We start from the raw sequence: 17,538 nt of genomic DNA, 5'->3' as shown, positions 1-17,538 counted from the left end.
ACAAAATTATTTTGCTCGTGATGTAGAGAAAGAGAAAATGATCAATGTGTTCATTTTTTTAACGTCTAGAGAAGTGCATTTTAACTAAAACCCAAATGACAAATTTTATTTCACCTCTAGCACACAGATTCATGTACACAGTAAACCCACTTTTACAGCAAGTCGACAGAAGTGAGCTGTGACTCCTGAACCTGACCTGTTTCACAACTTGACCCAGTCAGTTCAGCCCGTTTTCAGTCGCTTGTCTCAGGAGGAACTACTTCCAGCAGCAGCTGCAGATGTGTTGTTATTGGCCCTACAGTGTGATGGAGTTCAAAGGTCACATCAAAACTCATCAAATTAGTTCACCGTAGGGTCAGAAAAGACTGTTATTGATTTGTCTTTCACTTTTGCAGATGTTCAAGAGAATAAAATGTTAATTTTTACAGGGAGGTGAACTTTAGCTCCTGCTTCAGTAGAAATTAAAAGTAAACTTACTCATGAGGTTGCGTGCCCATTTGAGCTTCAGGTGGACAAAAGGGTAGTAGAGGAGAAGTCCGCTTAAGATGAAGACAACGCAGTAGAGGTACTCCAGCTCTGGCTTATCAATGACGGGGGCCAGGACTAAGTAGCAGGATACCAACGCCATTAGGCCTGCGATGACAATCGGCACCTTTGAGTAATCATAAAGTTACACATGATTGCATGTTTGGATTTTACTTCTACTTCCAACCAGTGATATAGAATAATAATCAATCTGTAAATTTCGTCTTCTGCTGCCGGCTTGCTGGGAGCAGATGGTGATTGATGGTGATTGATCCTGAACTTGCAATGTTATTTGTAGATTTGGTAAGTAAACTGTCTTCAATGCTAAATCTGGCTATCCAGCAATAGCAAAACTAAAAAAAAAAACAGCATAGGTGTGCTGGAGACCCTTTCTGCTATTTGGGCATAATTTGACTAAAAGTGCAAATAAAAAACATTTTTACGGATTCAGCATCCAAAGAAGTAGAAGTGAAAAACAAATCTGAAACAGATATTTAAAAAATTATTACTCCGTGGTGTTTTTGTATCCATCTGCAAATTTTATATTTATTGGGGTTGCTGTAAAACTGTGCTGTCTGTCCAGCTGATTAGTACGACTTTGCAAGGGAACAGCTTGTAGTTTCAAATGAATAATTCAAGTACATTTTAAAATCTCTAAAAATGGTCTCTCCATTAGAAATCCTCACCTTCACAGGTCTGTGGAGCTCCTTCCTTGTAAAACGCATGACTATGAGAGCCACTGATGCCAAACCATAAAATGCCCATTGAGCCAGGCTGAAGTAGTTAATGAGGGTGCCTAAGTCTGCTTGTAGCATGTAACAAAAAGCCAAGAAACCCTAAAAACAACAAGAGAAAGAAAACTGAGACATACAGAAATAAGAACACAGATAAGGTTATGTAATTTCCTTTCTAAGTAAAGAAGAATATCTCATAACATAGATATTTTATTCTCTGGAATTTGTCTGAACAAATAACTAACTGTTCCAAGGATAAATTACCAAGCAAGGAAATTAATGTTCAATAAGTGTGAAACCAAAATGAAGAACACTGAATGTACAACATCAAGTCATTAAATATGCAGGACTCACATTGAATAGGAGAGCTGGCATTGGGCTGTAGCGCTTTAGACTAATATATGATAAGATTTTCACCATGTGACCCTCTCTGCCAGATACATAGGCCAGTCTGTGAGAGGGCAAAGACAGAAATGTGTTTAGTGATGTTCTGTGTTCATCAGTTTTTTTTCCCCATTTCTACTTCTATCCTTTTGTTTTAAAACACCTAAATATTTTCATTTTCACCTTCATTGTTTGTTTATGTTTTAGCTTCAAATAAATCCAAATATCATTAAAGCAATCTGCGCTTTAACAGTCTGTACTTAATCTATAATCCAACAGTTGTTTCTTTTACCTTCCAGCAGTGAAGCAGCTTCCATTAGCAGAACCAAAAGTGGAGAAGACAACAAAGAGAGGGATAATCCAAGACATCGGGTAAAACACTCTGTTTCCAAAAGTCTAAGGATGCACAAACAAAAGACTTCAGACAAATGAACAGATTTGGAACTGTTTAAACTGAAATTCTTTGGAATAAACAGCAGATTTACACATATGTGAAACTATGACTGCCTCTAGCTGAGGCAGATCTCTTTAAAGTCTATTAACAAGTAATTTAAGACCAGACTGAGAAGTCAGTATGAACTCTGCAGCTATCCATGGCTCCAAACTTCGTGGCTACCATTGCTCCCATTTATGCTCCTTACCATGGCCACAGCTGGAGACAGCAGCAGCTCCGTGGTGGTCATAACGGTGAAGTAAGCGACATTGACCAACACATAGCACAGAGAAACCAATGGGATCCCAATGAGTATGGCCAGTGGCAAGTTCCTGAAAATAATTAAAAAGAACAATTGGAAATTTTCACAGGATTTATCCTCTGCTCTATATAGTCTTGTGAAGTTCACTGCATTGAGCTGTTTATTATTTTTTCTCGGACTTTGTGTATAATTACCTTCATATATTTTGAATGAATTAAAAACATATTATTACAATTCAAGTTCAAGACTAACTAGATGAAACACCAGTGAAAGGAGGTTCCCACCTGATGACCCCAAAGACATGTTGGCTTTCACTACTCACTGGCCAAGTTAGATATTATCTTTAGGGCATATAGGGTAGGGCGAAAGTTTGTTGTTAGGGAGTTAGTGACTGAGTCTGGTCCATTTTTTGTAGCACAAGTACTACTGACTGCTACTTAAAAACTGCAACCTTTCAAAGATGAATTATAGTTTGTCTCACCTGTGTGGGTCTCTCAGTTCCTCTGTGATAAAATTCAGCTGATTCCTGCAAAAACAATGTGTTTTAAAGATAAACATGCGTGTACTCTGAATGTGGCATCTTGATAATTAACGCTCTGCCAAGCTATAGTAAATAAATAAATAAAAAATATCTACAAACTCTCCTATGGAGAAAAAGTATCTGGCTGTACATGCTCTGACACATGTGGAAGGGATTACTGTAACCCCCAAGCAGATGTTTGGGTGGTATTTAACACAGATTTTGCCCTCTCATTAACCGTGTCTACATAAAGGCTTAGGACCTGACATTAGCACCCAGTGTTATCATAACAGAGCTAAAAATGAAAATGCATCAGTCAAATAAGATAAAGTAGAAAGGGGTGCGAACATGCCTCTCAAAACTGACCATTAACAGTACAAAGAAAATGTCAGTCAGGCAGCCATGGGGATAATACAGGGCGGCTAAACAAAAAGTCTCTGATGGTTTACAGCACAAGAGACTTAGGTATTATCATGGAAAAAGGCATTACACACCAAAGAAATGTTTCAATGGACAATCAGTGTTCAAGTTGGTTAAACTAACACAGACTTTTAAATATTTTACTGTGCAAACACAAAGTCAACAAGGATAAAGGAAACATCTTTTCAGGATACCTCACATGTATAAGACTCTGGAAAGCAACTGAGAGAACCATCAAATGCTACTAAATCTGAAAATGACTTGTGTATCTGGTCTGAGGGGGTTTACTGATACTGGCCTATTGTGGAGATAACAATAAAAATTGTCTGAGGATTTGAGCAGAATCACTGAAGGGCCAAGAGAGCAACTAAAAGGCAGCATTGTGTGTTGTATGTATTGTTGTGTCCATGGAAAACACAAAAGCCACTGCTACATGAAAAGAGTTTAGATAGCTTCTGAGTTGGGTTGCAGCTAATATCGAGTCAGCACAGCAGGAAAAGACAGCCCAGTTTGTTACCATTTGGAGGAGAGCGTTAAAATTAAGACTAGTATGACTGTTACCATCCGTCATAAGCCCAAAGCCCGTTATAAAATGCAAGACCGATTGATCCAGCTGACGACGATGCGCCCTCAAATGCATTTGAGAAAGTCTCCGTCTTTCCTGGAGAGGAAAACAACAATGCAGGAACATATTGCTCCAGGTAAATATTTAATCTAAGGGAAAACGTTCAAAGACTTTAACATCAGGACAACAAATCACCTTGAGCCAAGAGAACAATGCCGGCTGCCACTATGATGAGGATGATGAAGAGTTTGGCTGCAGTGAAGATGTTCTGCACATAGCGGGCCAATCTGACACTTAAACAGTTGACTGAGACGATAATAACTGAGAAAGAAAAAACAGGAATGTAATAATAAGCCTGACATCATTTTTTTCATTAAATCCCTGGCCACTGTCAAAGACGACCGTTATTTAGGAAAATGTCCTTGGCAATTCTTGCTTAACGTGGATGTTAAAATGTGCCACTTGTTCAAGGCAAACCTTGTAAACAAGCTTCAAAGCCTTTAAAGCCACATTTATTTGCCTCATGGTGCCCTGGTTATCATATTTTCTGTATATATCAACCAGGTGATTGAGAAACTTAGTTTTTGAGCTTATTGAGGAAAGAATTCTGCAGTTAGTCCAGTTTTCATACCAGAATAAAATAAATAAATCGACATATTGTACCATGACTTCTTGTTCTTCTTGTTGCTTACTGAGTTGCTGTGCTCACTCACAAGGATTAAAGTATAGCTTACTTATACCAGCCGCTGCCAGACTCTTGGTAACAATAGGAGGAGGAGGACAGCCAGGGTAGAAAGGAGCGGAGGCGTACTCTGCAAAGCTCAGTGTTATGATGGCAAAGGAGGATGGTTTCAAGACCATGACTGTGGTCCAGGAGTAGAGGTAGGCCACAATCGGACCAAAAGCCTCCATCAAATATGGATACTCTCCTCCTGATTTGGTGATCATGGTGCCGAGCTCAGCATAGCACAGAGCTCCTGTAAGACAGAAAGATGAAAAACATTTTCATTCATTTCATTTCTTCTTGTGGGAAGTTCAGGGAAAGTTAGGGAAGTTAGGGAAACTTTATTTTCCCCAAGGAGCGTTTGGCCAAGCAGCCTGAAAGTCAAAGCCAGTCATTTTTATATTCTAAATCCTTATTAATACCTTTATCCCCAAGCAAAATAATGCATTGCCAATAACAAACCACAGACCATATAAGACTAAAGCTTATTATGGTGAGAGTTTGTAGTGAATATCATTTAAGATTTCAATTTTAATTATTATTATTTCTCCTAGACCTTAGAAATCTATAGATTAATCAATTTCTTATGAAATGAAGTATGTCAAACAGAACGTGCAATTTCCTATTTTACATACTGATGTCATAATCTTTAACTAAGCTAGAATTTGAAAGCGTGTAACCAAATGGCTGGTTAATTTTTACCACATGAAAGCCACCTTAATGATCATGAATAGGAAAAAAGTTGGCATAAAAAGAATCTTGGCCAATTTACTGCAGCAAACATGCTTTACTGCTGTAACTTTATTGAGGCAATTTCTCTGCACAACACTTTAAATGATGTTTTGCAGCATGTGTCCAAAGACAGAACACCATCATAACATTGTCATAACACTAGCTGGTTCATTTTACTGATATGTTTAGCTTTTGATCACGCGTGTTAGAATTTGATTCTTTACTTTATAATACTGTGGAGTTTGATTTAGTTTCCAGCTGTTTATCTCAGAACAGGAATATCTTATGGAGCAATTTCATCTGTTTGTCTGTGTCATTTAATGTTGCTCATGAAGTCCTTCCTAACTTAGGACTTTGTTCACCCTTATATAAGGGGAAAACAATAAATTGAATAAATTGGAGCACGAAAATTGAAGGTGTACTCACCCAGAGCAGCTAACACGCCACAGGCAGTCCAGACGAGCAGGCAGGGTCCCACAGCTCCTGAGTAAAGAAGAACGCCCTTCGGAGAAATGAAGATGCCCGAGCCGATCATCGTCCCTATGATCAGACAGATCCCACTCAGGAGACCAACCTGAGCAAGCACACGTTAACAAAAAAGGTCACATCTGAAGTTTCTTCAATGCCATTTTCACCGCAGTTCAGCTTGCAAGTGTTTGCATGAAACTTTCAGAATTCTACCACTGAACCACCAATAAAAGTTTTTTCAACTAACACGACTTTGCAGAAATATTCATTAATCATAGTTTAATCATTATTTTAAACAGCAACATCAAGCAAACAAACTCTTTATCTGGTTTAATTTCAAAAGACTGAAATATTTGAACAGCTATTGGAGGGATTGACACGAAGACATTTATGGACCCAAGACCTTAAATCTTAACGAAGATTCATTCAGACTTGTTCTCTATCAATAGCAGCTCAACACTTGACATTGGTGGACGACTAAATTTGTGTAAAATTAACTAACAACCGACTTTTTTCACACGTCAACTTAAATTCATCTTCAGTGGAATGAAGGTGAAATTTGGAAATGTAAAATTTATCAGTTGCTCAGAAAAAATGACATAGTAATCCAATTTAATCCCGTGAAACCTTCTGAGTCCCCATAAATTCACTTTAATGCTTATGGAGCTTAGGGGGCTGGACGGCACCACGGCGTGGATCACTGCGGAGCTAATGTGTGGACAGAGTTGGAGTGGCACCGCCTGGTACTCCGACTCCGCCACCGTTGGGATCCTACTGTGTGAACATCTAATGAAGTGCACTCTCAGGAACACCCAAATGGGACAGATGGCTCTGACACACACACACACACACACACACACTCACATCTTTTTGAAGCACAGTAGCCTTCAAAGGCTGCTTATCTTTGTCATGAGGATCCAGACTCTGGGCAGTGCAGCGATTTTGCAAGTCACTCCTTCTCTTACAACTGCCTTTGTCCATTCTGGTGTTTGCTAGTGCAAAAAAAAAAAAAAAAAAAAAAGAAAAGAAAAAAGAAAGAGAGGAAAAACAACAAATATAAAAAAACTAACTTCTACAAGACATGATCCACAATGTTTAATAATTAACTTATCTTATGTAGTTTGCTATTCTTATCAATATGTCATGAGATAGCACACAAGGAAAAAAAGATAATCTTTACAGTCATCTTATCAAATTGACTTTATCAGTGTTAAATATGACACTGACATTCTGTCTTATTCACATCATTTCACCAAGTTGTGCTATGAAAAGCTGAATTATATTTGCCAATTACTCTGTCCATGCACTGATTGACACATTGTAACAAACTAAAATAAATATATGTATTTATTTTTGTTTGCTGCTTGAGCCTGTAAACACGCCACTTCCACCAGTCTTAGCTGTTATCCATACACAGGTAGCCAGCAAAAGTCACACATATTATAAACACCTTATATACAGCTGTGAAGGCAGGTTAGAGTTAAAAAAAAAAACATTTTAGAAATCAATCACAATGTCCAACAATCGCAATTTATCATTGACTGTTGTGGTATGAAGGAGCTTAAGTCCATTAAGATACTGCTCACAAAGTAAAATATAACATATTTGAAACATTTCATTGTTTTGTTTCTGAGACAAAGTTTTGAAACCAGTTCCTCCTCTCTGTGCTTACATAGCATAACTTCTTTCACAAAGGCTCTTTGATACGGATATATGACACCACTGGATGTGTGTGTGTGATTATGTTTGTGTGCTACATTCCCTCTTTGTCCTGCATCCCCTTCTCCCCCGTTTACCTCCACTACTTAGAAGCTGCTTTCTGTGCTGCTTTTTTTTTTCTGCCTATTTCCATATAATGATCAGACTACTCATGTCTTGATATCAGCATCAATTGTCTTGAAAACTGAAACTTCTGTTGTATTAATCCATGTTGGACTAATGATGATGATGGAGCTCAATTTTAGAAGAATATTTCCATTTGGTTTAGTTGAATTCCCCTAGATGTTGAATAACTTCAGTAACTTGGCTTTTAAAAGTCAAACATGGTGATGAAAATGCAGTGTAGTATGACAGAGATAAATTCGGTTTACTTCCTTACTCTACATTTACATTCAACAGTTCGATTAAAATTGAATGTCTATGCTTAGGACAACACCCTTAACTAGAAAAGAAGAACAGAAAAACAAAATAACATGAATTGTATTTTACCTTTCAAACTTACCACTGATTTCTGCAATGATGTCCTTTGGTGACTGCTGTTCCCTGGGATACTTTCTGAAAAACGTTCGAAGCCAGTCAAACAATTCGAATTGTCTCCCCTAACCCAGTTGTACCAAAAAAGTCTTGCCCACTCCTGGTAATCTGCTAAAATGGTGGCACATTTCCATATGAACTCATTAACCCAGAAGATAAGAATTTATGACCATTAGAATGAAGAATGTAGAATGAAGGTTTCAGACACATTTTATGGGGGCTTAGGGTCTGAAGTGTATTTAAAGCAACATACTCAGGCTTCTAAAACTGTGAGCTTTCATGACTGCAGATTAACCAATTTAGGTAAAATATTTCCTTCAAAAGTCCTGCTTTGTCAGGATACAAGAATTAGTGATGGTGGTATTAATTAATATCCACGTTGATATCTCTGTTGAACAGATATGTGAAAACCGCGTTAAAGTGTTGGATTAATGTCAATATGTACTTTATTCAAAAGAAAGACTGTAATTGTTTCAGTCCTGGTAGCTTTTTTTTCCACCTGGTTGAGTTCACAGAAAAGACTAAACACCTCTTAGTGGGTAAATGATAATTTTACAAGTCAACACTAACAATGAGTTAATTTCTTATTTTTTCATCTATTATGTGGTTTATCAAAAACATTTTCGAACAAATATAGCATAATTAGTCAGTCTGAGCTTATTCTTTGTTGAACACAACGGATAACACAGTTTAGATTCCCGGAGATTTCCACCATGATACTACATATACACACACACACACACACACACACACACACCTTACAAATACTAGTACTCAATACAGCATAAAAATCGGTAACATACAAGCATCACAAATTTGTACAATATCAAAACTGGGAACTGGGAAATTATCATAATAAATTATAAACCTAATACAATGTGACTATGGGGATTATAAAACAAATGAAAGAAACGCTCGAAACAAATCAAAATAAGTGATTGAAATAATTGTGCAACAGAGCAGAACAAACCCCCAGAATAAGAGAAAAACGGTTGGAGGACCTTACCATGTGGACTCTCTAAGTGTAGACCTTCGCTGTTCAACTCTGAAGTGTGGCATAACATCCTCCTCCAGCGATGGTGAGAGGCTTTTTTTTTTTTTTTCTAACAATAAAAAGTATCCGGCGTCTTTCAGGTGAGGTAAAGACTAACGATGCGCGTCGCCGCACGCGCTCCCCCTGTAAAATGGCCCAATTAAATTTCATGAATGAAATAAGAATAAAATCCATACCCCTGAGGTATGACTGACGCGTCTCAGAGTAGATGACACGTCCTATGACAGGTTTCTCTTTGTGTCTCTGTGTGCACGTGTGTGTGTGTGTGTGTATACACACGGGGGGCTGCAGCTGCAGGTCTACAAACGCCCCTGACTATATCTTCAGTTTGGTGAGTCGTAATTGGCATATCAAGGTTTTGGGGTCTATAGTTAAATTACACATATATAAAAAACGTTTTAAATATCTCCGTCCAACAATGGAGGCAATCTGGAGCAAGAGCAGAAAGGTCGCGGATTTTGGTTCCGCCAGGAGGGGTCTACAGCTGGATATAGTTTGGCCAGTGTGTCCGTAGATAGGTGCAGTCTATTCAAAATTTTAAACCGTACCAACCCCTGTCGAAAGCATTTTGAAGAAGAGTTCATCAATAAATTGCTGAATTCCAAGTTTGGGAACGAGTTAAAAAAAAAAAAAAAAAACTAAACTTTTAAACCAACTGTGTCGCAGTCAGGCACCGCACTTCAAATTACCGTAGATTTGCGAATGTGTGCTCTCTCGGAGACACGCTGGCAGTTTCCGAAAACTGAAAAGTTGCGCTTCACAATTTCTATATGATCATTACGGTAATCCCACTCGTAATACCGGAAATTTCCGAACCCGCTCCTTCGGTGTTAACCGTTAAGATGTCATTTCGTCATACGGGACACTTCCGGATGTCGGAGTGTTCTGGAAAAATGTCCGACAGCATTTACAGACAGGACACTTTCTGGACCGTTTATGGTTAAAATAGGCAAAAAGTTCAGGTGGACAGATGGCATTAGACTTTGTCCCACAGAAGAAACAGTGCCGAAGAGGAGAGCTGCGGGTCCTCCGGCTTGTAGGGGGCACACCGGCGGGATTTAACCCGGAAGTGCGTCACTTCCGCCTGCCCCAGCGCTGTCGGACGCTTTTAACTTTGACCGGATTCGAGAGTAAATTGAAGGAAACGCAGTGTGTTTGGGCATGAACACCACTCTGAAACACTGGAGGGAGGCGGCCACGCTCATCTTAGCCGCCGGTCACAAACTGCCACGGCCGCGGGCAGCCCCGGTGTCCGCCCCGGCGTCCGCCCCGGCGTCCGCCCCCGGCTCCGGCCACAGACCGCCCGGCCTGCCGCTCCGGTCCGCCTTTGACTACGACGTGCTGCTGCTGAAGCGGAGCGGAAAAAGCGGATTCATGCCCAATGCCTATGTGTTTCCGGGCGGGATGGTGGACGCCTCGGACTTCTCCAGCGAGTGGCTGGACGTTTTCCAGCCCGTCAGGGAGTCGCCTAATTTCGGCCTGAGACCCACCAAGCAAGCAGCGGAGACCAGACCTCCGATCTTCGCCACGGACCGGCTCAAACTGGGCTCCCCCGTCCCCGGAGAGGTGGCCTTTAGGATCTGCGCCCTGAGGGAGACCTTCGAGGAGTCCGGAGTCCTGCTGGTGGTGTCCAAGCCCGAACTGAACCGCCTGCTCAGAGACACGAAGGAACAACGGGACCCTGGTCCGGCGGTATGTTATGAAGCCGGATACCTGGACAAGTGGAGGACTCTGGTCAACCAGAACCCCTCCAACTTCATCCGGATGTGCAGAGAGCTGCAGGTGCTGCCCAACATCTGGGCTCTGCACGAGTGGGGCAACTGGCTGACCCCGACCGGCCGGTACGGAGCGGCCAGGTTCGATACCGCGTTCTTCATATGCTGCCTGCAGGACACCCCGCACACAGTCCAGGACCAGAAGGAGATAGTCCACGTTCAGGTGATGCAGGAATCATTTGGGTTGAATTTAATGTGCCTTTTTAAAGAAAAAGTGCACGAAGCAATAAGCCGTAGTAATGAAGTTGGAAAGGTTCACTGCTGCTGCTTAGGTTGTTTTGTTTTTGTGTGATGCAACCGGATGAGACAGATCAGACTGATTTTCTGTTTTAGTTTCTGTCTTTAAAATTAACATTAACATACAATCGTTTTCATAAATCACCAAAAAGAGTACAGTGTTGGGGGGAAAAAGAAAACTCTCCTGCTTCAAGAGGAGGAAATATTTCAGAAGTTATGATCTTAGCTGTGTTGATGTTGTGGCTCAGTGCCAAAACAATAGTGCAACATTATCACAATTTACAGCAGATGATTAGTTTTATTCAGTCAATGTTATGAAGTGTCACTTGCTCAATCAAAGACCTTTGCACAGTTATAAAACACTGTGTGTGTGTGTGTTTCAGTGGTCCACACCTTCAGAGATCCTGCAGAGCTACCAGGCCCAGGAGATGTGGATTGCCCCCCCGCAGTTCTACGAGCTCAGCCGAATGTGCCGCTTCCCAGCACTGAGGGACCTCCACAACTTTGCTAGCCAGCGTGCCACAGAGGGCTGCGAGCAGTGGCTGCCTGTTATTTGCCAAAAGGATGAACATTACTTATTGCTGCTTCCAGGTGCTGACCATTATCTGTTTCATCCATATTTGCTAGGGATCTCAAAGAGTTCCTTCAGAGACCCTCGGGGGTCTATAACAAAGAGAGAATCATTTATTTTCAATATATTTCCAGTGTGTAATTCAGTTACAGTTAAAATGTAGGACTCTTTTGCTCTTTTTCTTCACTTAATGGAATAAAACATTTAAAATTCTGTAGATATAAGAAAAATTGGAATAATATATAATGTGACTTTATACATTACCTCCTGTGAGGTGCTTTTATGAATGTTAACATTACTCAGCATTTGTTTTATGAGCTGGTCACTCTCCTTCGGCCTCATCATTCCCATCATCTCTTTCTGCTGTTTTTTAATGCTTCTCTCTCTGCAGGTGACAAACTTTACCCGTTGGACACCTCAGGAAAGACTCAAATTGATAAAATCGCGGACTCTCAGTCTGAGGATGATTCGGCTCTGCACCGCATGGTGATGTTGAATCCATATAATAGACCTCTACAGATCACCATCACTCCCAGGTACAATCATCTGCTGCCAGTAGTCGAGCCAGCCTCATCAAATTATTAAAAAAAGTCAGCTTGTCTACTATATACATTTTAATTTATGGATAAGATTTTCTGGGTAATTCCTCTGGTCCTCATCTGATTTATGACTATGGCTTGTTTGATTTTTCCTTCCATGGGGTTTCCCCCTTAAATCAGTTTTAATCTCTACCGCCCGATATCACAAAGAACAAATTTACTCAGACAGAAATTAAACTGAAAAAACACGAGGACCATAAAATGGATACTGAGCACAACCTGCACAACCTGGACTGAAAACGAACAACACAAAACACTAAATCCAAACACATGAGCCACATCAGTCGAGGAGAAGGAAAGGGGAGGACAGAGTGACAAGGAGGAAACTAGGATTCTTGGAGGACACAAAGGATCCTGATCCTACACAACTGGAATGAAGCACTGACAGCTGGAAGAAGGAGGCAGGTCCCAGGATGGCTGATCGTCCAGCACAGAGTGTGACTGGACAGAGAGGACACACCTGGACACTGATGTGCTTGAAGTAAAGTAAATCTGTAATTGACGTACTGTACACGGCACACTCTAGTCCAGTTTTAGTTTTCACCCATATTCTGGGCACAGTCACTTCCAGTTAAACTATGTTGTTGTTGTTTATTGTGTCAATAAACAATAACACCCCCTACTGGGTGGCACCTTCGGTGAAACGCTCAGATTCAAGTGTTTTACATGGAAATTAAAACTAAATGGTGTCTAGTCAGAATTTTTCGACACACTGGAGGACTTTAGAGGGCTTTAGAGACCATACCTGCAGCTAAAGTGTGCTTGTCTCTGTATGTGTGTGGTGGAGACTGCGGGTCTTCCACCACCTTCCTGGGTGCCTTCCCTGCTCACAGCAGTGTCCATTGTGAATTTAATTACTCTTAAGAAATTATCTCTGTTCAATGGGTTGCACCATGTGTCTGCAATTGATAAAGTATTTTTGTATTGTACACACAAATACATTTATTATTAATTTGATCTATTTACTGATGTCTCAAAATGATTTTAGACAAGTTGTGCTGCATGTTGCGGTTGTTTGTGATTTACATGTGAAAAGCACATCAGCATGAAATGAATGGAAACGGTCAACTAATGAGTCTAATGGGCACTTGATAGTCATCACATCAACCATCGCAAAGCAGGTTAGTAACCCTGTAAATTACGTTGTTTTTTGTTTTTTTTTTTTCAGTTCATTCCATTGTGGTTCTAATGAATGAAGGATTTGTGCTGATCTTCATTTTTTTAAAAGCTATTTGTCTTTGTGCAGATTTTATGTTATTTTAAGGGCTGCTGAGAGGGAGGCAGCAGCAGAAGTATCTCTATACTGTGTTGGTTGAATCAGGTTTCTAAAACAGATCATATCCATATTGCATTCTGGCCTGGTTGAAACAGCTTCTGAAACGATGAGACACTTTGACCTGTTTTGTTTGGCTGAATGTGAAAGCATGAGCTGTTGTCCCCCGTCCTTCTCTCTCTGTGTCGTGTGTGTGTGTGTGCGCGCGCGGGTCGTCAGTGTCAGCAAGGGTGAGTTCAAATAACACGGTTCAATCCTTTGTGCCGTTTGCGACGGAGAGTCCATTGAGGGTTTCCATGGCAACCCACAGCCTTGGAAACCCTCTAACTTCGTCCAGATGAGGTGATGATGCAGTGGTCTGTTTCTGCCAAGTGTGCAGCTTGCCTCTCAGTGAACCAGTCTGCTCGGTTTGTTTCCAGGCGACAGAATGAAGCAAATAAATAGCTCTCTCTCATGCATGAAAATGCCTGCAAACAACTCGTGACAAAAGGGATTTACTCACCTGTAAAGGCAAAATTTTATACTTATTGAAGCCCCTACTCTAAAACTTTAATGCTGTGGCTATTTTGAGTAGCTTACATAACAGATAGCGACAAAATCATTTCAGCATGCCAGAAACAGTCTGAAAGTTGCATTAAATTAGTACTTTTGCTTGAGCAAATGCGAGGGACAGATTTTAAAGGGCACTGTTTCAGTCTCCTCCCTTTCTTCCCCATGTTTAATTTATCACCCTTTATATTTTTGGCTCTCCACATGACAATGTAAGTCTGAGTCTGTTGTGAATTTCAAGAGGTCCATGACTCAGTGTTAGCAGAGTTCAGTGCCCCTGTGAAATGACGACAAGGACAAACAAGATGTCAGAGAGCTTGCGGTGAATCGTGACTGTAGCATGCCACTGATTTTCATGTATCACAGCCAAGAAATCCTCTCGGCTCAGTTTCCACTTCAATCAGTCAAGTTAATTTTTTTTTTTTTCCTCCACAATGTTCTACGAATGTTTTTCCACAGACTTCAAAACCTCAAAGGGCTGAGAGGAGAAAGATGGTGATGAATGAGGGATGGAACAGATAAAAGGACGTCTAAGTATTGTGGAGATTTAAAAAATCTGTCATGTGAAATGATTACAGGCTCAGTCTGTATCAGGATGTATCTCAGTATTTCACATGGCAGGTTTTTTTTTCCCCTCGATGATGCAGTTAGTCCTACAAGAAGTCAGGCCTCTGTGTCGACGAGGTGGGTAGCTGTATCTGCTGAGATTTCTGTGTACTTTCACAGCTTTCACGCTTTTTTTTTTTTCCTACATCCTGAGGTCACAGGTTTCGAATAATCCTTACAGATAGCTCCACAGTAAAATCTCAATACCATTTGCATTTGTTTTTGACAACTCACTCTGCGACATTTAAATGTATTGCTGTTTTTTTTCCCACACACATACTCTAAAAAGCCTTTTACCTCGGCCAAAGTGATGCGGTATGGAGTTGCACTGTTTACAGTAACATGCCATACAGCCCATCATTTATAGTATAATTGGAAACCATTATTTTTTATTTTTTAATTTGTCCTATTTTGGTGTTGAATTTAAAACCTATAAATAGAACTTTTCTTCAAATTAATATCAGTATCAAAATTTATTGGACTCAGTATCTTAAGTGTTTCTTGGAGTTCACTCGTCTGTCACCCCCACCTACTGGACCTATGTGTTTGTCCATGGTCCAGAACAATTACTGCCCCCACCCCTCCCAGCAGCCACATAGGCTTTGGCTCACTTAGGTGCTATTCCAGAAATACCTGCAAAGACTCTTACAACTATAAAACCATTAGGGAGTTAAAGTATCTGTTGGTCTCGTTTCCATTTTAAATCAACCACTATTTAAACCAAGGGTGGCTATGGGCAAGATTGTAATCCTCTTCTTAAAATACCTCAGTGCACATCTGATATTTGCAGTCAAACTGTGCTGAAACTATAAGCTCAAACTGAAAACAGATATGCCATAACGTTGTCCTTCATTTCTTGCGCAGTCATGAGCTAAACGCTCCTTTTGGCATATTGCAGCAACTATTTTGTAAAACTCCCTGGATGTCTTTTGAGAGTGTTTCAAAAATTTTATTATCATAAATATACTGGTACTTGTATGTCCATTATCTGTCACAGCAGAAGACTGTATGTTCAAACCCTCTGTTCACATGCTGTAATGTTTACATTCAACACTGTTTGGAAAAAAAAAAAAAAAAGAAGAAGAAAATCCTGTAAAGAAACATGAACAGGCTTCCAGTGAAAGAGTGCATTATTAAAAGACTGTGAAAGTCTCTTCGGTCCAAAGGCCCTCATGTAGCACTCAGTGAAGTCAGATGTTGGCCTGTGCAGATTTTCTGATGTATTAAAATTGTGCTAAGTGTGGAGAACAGTGCAGAGTTGTTCACATCCAGCCTGTGTGGTGTGAACAGCATAGGTTAACTGGTTTAACGAGACCCTACCTCTCTGACTAGATGCCCTAGATGTCTCCTTTGAACGCATCTGATGTTGCTGGATTGAAGTCATAAATTTAAAGCATCAATCTGCAGCACATCAGGGGAAATACTTAACAGTAGGCTACATTTATGCTTGAGCTTTTCCACTAATCCACTTGGATTACGTGTTGTTTATATCATCCTGATGGCCAGACACTGTCACGTAATTTTATGTCTTTTTATCTCTCCCTGCTGCTCCAAAAATCCCCGACCACTTGGCCCCTCACCAGACTTATTTTGCATCGCCCCCCTCTGCACTATATTGTTCTACATTTAATCTAGTGCAACTCTCAACTCCACCGAATACATTCACCAAAAAAAAAAAAAAAAATCCCAGACAGATTAATAACTTGTCCAAAGCTTGTTCGTTGTGATGTGGAGCTGCTGGCTCTGACCCCTCGGCGGGCGGGTGGGTGGTGGGGGGGGGGGGGTGGAGAGGAGAGTCTGGGGGCACACTGTTCATCGGGGTGACGCTTCAGGACATGTTGATGACCAAATATCCGAGAACCACGGCGACAGCAACGATGACTACGAACACAAACACGGCGCACGTCGACGCGAACCCGGCGCCGCTGCCGCCTCCGCCGTCCTCCTCCTTCGGCTCCTCCTCGCAGATGGAGATGACTCCCACGGAGGAGTTTCCCACGCTCATGCTGGACTTGAGCTCGGCTCCCGCCTCCTGCTTCGCCTCGACGGCCCACGGCGCCACCTGCACCTTCATCTCCATCTCCTCCATCATGGTGCTCACCTGGCAGATCTCGGACTGCAGGTCCCTGAGGTCCGCGGTGTCGATGTTGCTGTCCGCCTCGTACTTCATGTTCTGGACGCTCATGGCCCGGGCCGCCACGGTGGTGGTGCTGCCGGTCATCCCCGTCTGGATCAGGTGTCTCGTCGGCACCTTGAGGGGGAAATCCTGCCCTATCTCCAGAGACCTTTTCATGTCCACCTCCAGGATCTCCATGCTGCTGGAGAACAGCACCCATAGTCGCTCGTACTCGGCCCGGTCCTCCTTGCTGATGGTCTTGTCTTTGAGCAGAGAAGTCAGTTTAGTCCTGTTGGCCACGGCCAGCTCCTGGGCCTTTTTGCGGGTCCTCTTCAGCTCCTCCCGCAGGTTCTGTGAGTCTGAGGTGCTGCCCAGAGCGATGACCAAATGCCTGTAGCAGGCGGTCACTTTGTTCAAAGCGTCCAGCATTGTTTTGCACTCCTCTTTCCCCATGACCGCTTAAAAAAGCATCTAAGTCCAGCTGAAAACGACGATAATGGCCAGCTAAAAGAGGCTTGAGGGGGGAAAAGGCCAGCTGTCAAGTAACGGTGCTTTAGATGTTCTCCCTAGTTTAGTTTCCGCGGGATCACACCCCCAGCACTACAAATCCCCTCAACGCACTAGTCAGAGCAAATGTCTCTCTCTCCATGCTCTTCCCTGTCTGCAAGCAGCCACAGAGAGCGGCTTAGAAATTAATGCGTCCGTTATGGCTTTAGCCTGCCTTTGGGCTTCACTACT

At 41.5% G+C, this 17,538-nt stretch overlaps 3 protein-coding genes across 3 annotated transcripts; 1 reads left to right on the top strand and 2 right to left on the bottom strand.

Moving 5' to 3' along the window:
• Positions 1 to 233: 233 nt before the first annotated feature.
• On the bottom strand, positions 234 to 9,113 carry slc7a9 (solute carrier family 7 member 9). Its single transcript, XM_029498774.1, has 14 exons — positions 9,027 to 9,113; positions 7,989 to 8,041; positions 6,632 to 6,759; positions 5,726 to 5,873; positions 4,578 to 4,820; positions 4,039 to 4,164; positions 3,840 to 3,939; positions 2,820 to 2,864; positions 2,285 to 2,408; positions 1,936 to 2,039; positions 1,614 to 1,710; positions 1,212 to 1,361; positions 478 to 652; positions 234 to 295 (listed from the first exon to the last, which is right to left on the bottom strand). The coding sequence occupies exons 3-14, from the start codon at positions 6,746 to 6,748 to the stop codon at positions 234 to 236; spliced, it is 1,491 nt and encodes a 496-aa protein (XP_029354634.1). The 5' UTR covers positions 6,749 to 6,759; positions 7,989 to 8,041; positions 9,027 to 9,113.
• An 812-nt stretch (positions 9,114 to 9,925) lies between these two features.
• Positions 9,926 to 13,213, top strand: nudt19 (nudix (nucleoside diphosphate linked moiety X)-type motif 19). Its single transcript, XM_029498584.1, has 3 exons — positions 9,926 to 11,012; positions 11,470 to 11,677; positions 12,049 to 13,213. Exons 1-3 carry the CDS (start codon positions 10,236 to 10,238, stop codon positions 12,240 to 12,242), a joined length of 1,179 nt encoding a protein of 392 aa, XP_029354444.1. The 5' UTR covers positions 9,926 to 10,235; the 3' UTR covers positions 12,243 to 13,213.
• A 3,299-nt stretch (positions 13,214 to 16,512) lies between these two features.
• LOC115041521 (regulator of G-protein signaling 9-binding protein) lies at positions 16,513 to 17,253 on the bottom strand. Its single transcript, XM_029499013.1, has one exon. It carries the CDS (start codon positions 17,251 to 17,253, stop codon positions 16,513 to 16,515), a length of 741 nt encoding a protein of 246 aa, XP_029354873.1.
• Positions 17,254 to 17,538: the final 285 nt, after the last annotated feature.

The sequence above is a fragment of the Echeneis naucrates genome, chromosome 3, assembly GCF_900963305.1.
Source record: "Echeneis naucrates chromosome 3, fEcheNa1.1, whole genome shotgun sequence".
Classification (NCBI taxonomy): domain Eukaryota; kingdom Metazoa; phylum Chordata; class Actinopteri; order Carangiformes; family Echeneidae; genus Echeneis; species Echeneis naucrates.
This window is presented reverse-complemented; position numbering and strand designations above follow the sequence as displayed.

Bases quoted from the DNA above. Each gene is read 5' to 3' on its own strand.
- slc7a9 (XM_029498774.1), bottom strand. From the start codon at position 6,748: ATGGACAAAGGCAGTTGTAAGAGAAGGAGTGACTTGCAAAATCGCTGC. The intron at 2,040-2,284 runs GTAAGGAGCATA...GTGCATCCTTAG, and splicing joins TGTCTCCAGCTGTGGCCATG to ACTTTTGGAAACAGAGTGTT. The intron at 1,711-1,935 runs GTAAAAGAAACA...GCCCTCTCACAG, and splicing joins AGCTGCTTCACTGCTGGAAG to ACTGGCCTATGTATCTGGCA.
- nudt19 (XM_029498584.1), top strand. From the start codon at position 10,236: ATGAACACCACTCTGAAACACTGGAGGGAGGCGGCCACGCTCATCTTA. The intron at 11,013-11,469 runs GTGATGCAGGAA...TGTGTGTTTCAG, and splicing joins AGGAGATAGTCCACGTTCAG to TGGTCCACACCTTCAGAGAT. The intron at 11,678-12,048 runs GTGCTGACCATT...CTCTCTCTGCAG, and splicing joins TTACTTATTGCTGCTTCCAG to GTGACAAACTTTACCCGTTG.
- LOC115041521 (XM_029499013.1), bottom strand. From the start codon at position 17,253: ATGGGGAAAGAGGAGTGCAAAACAATGCTGGACGCTTTGAACAAAGTG.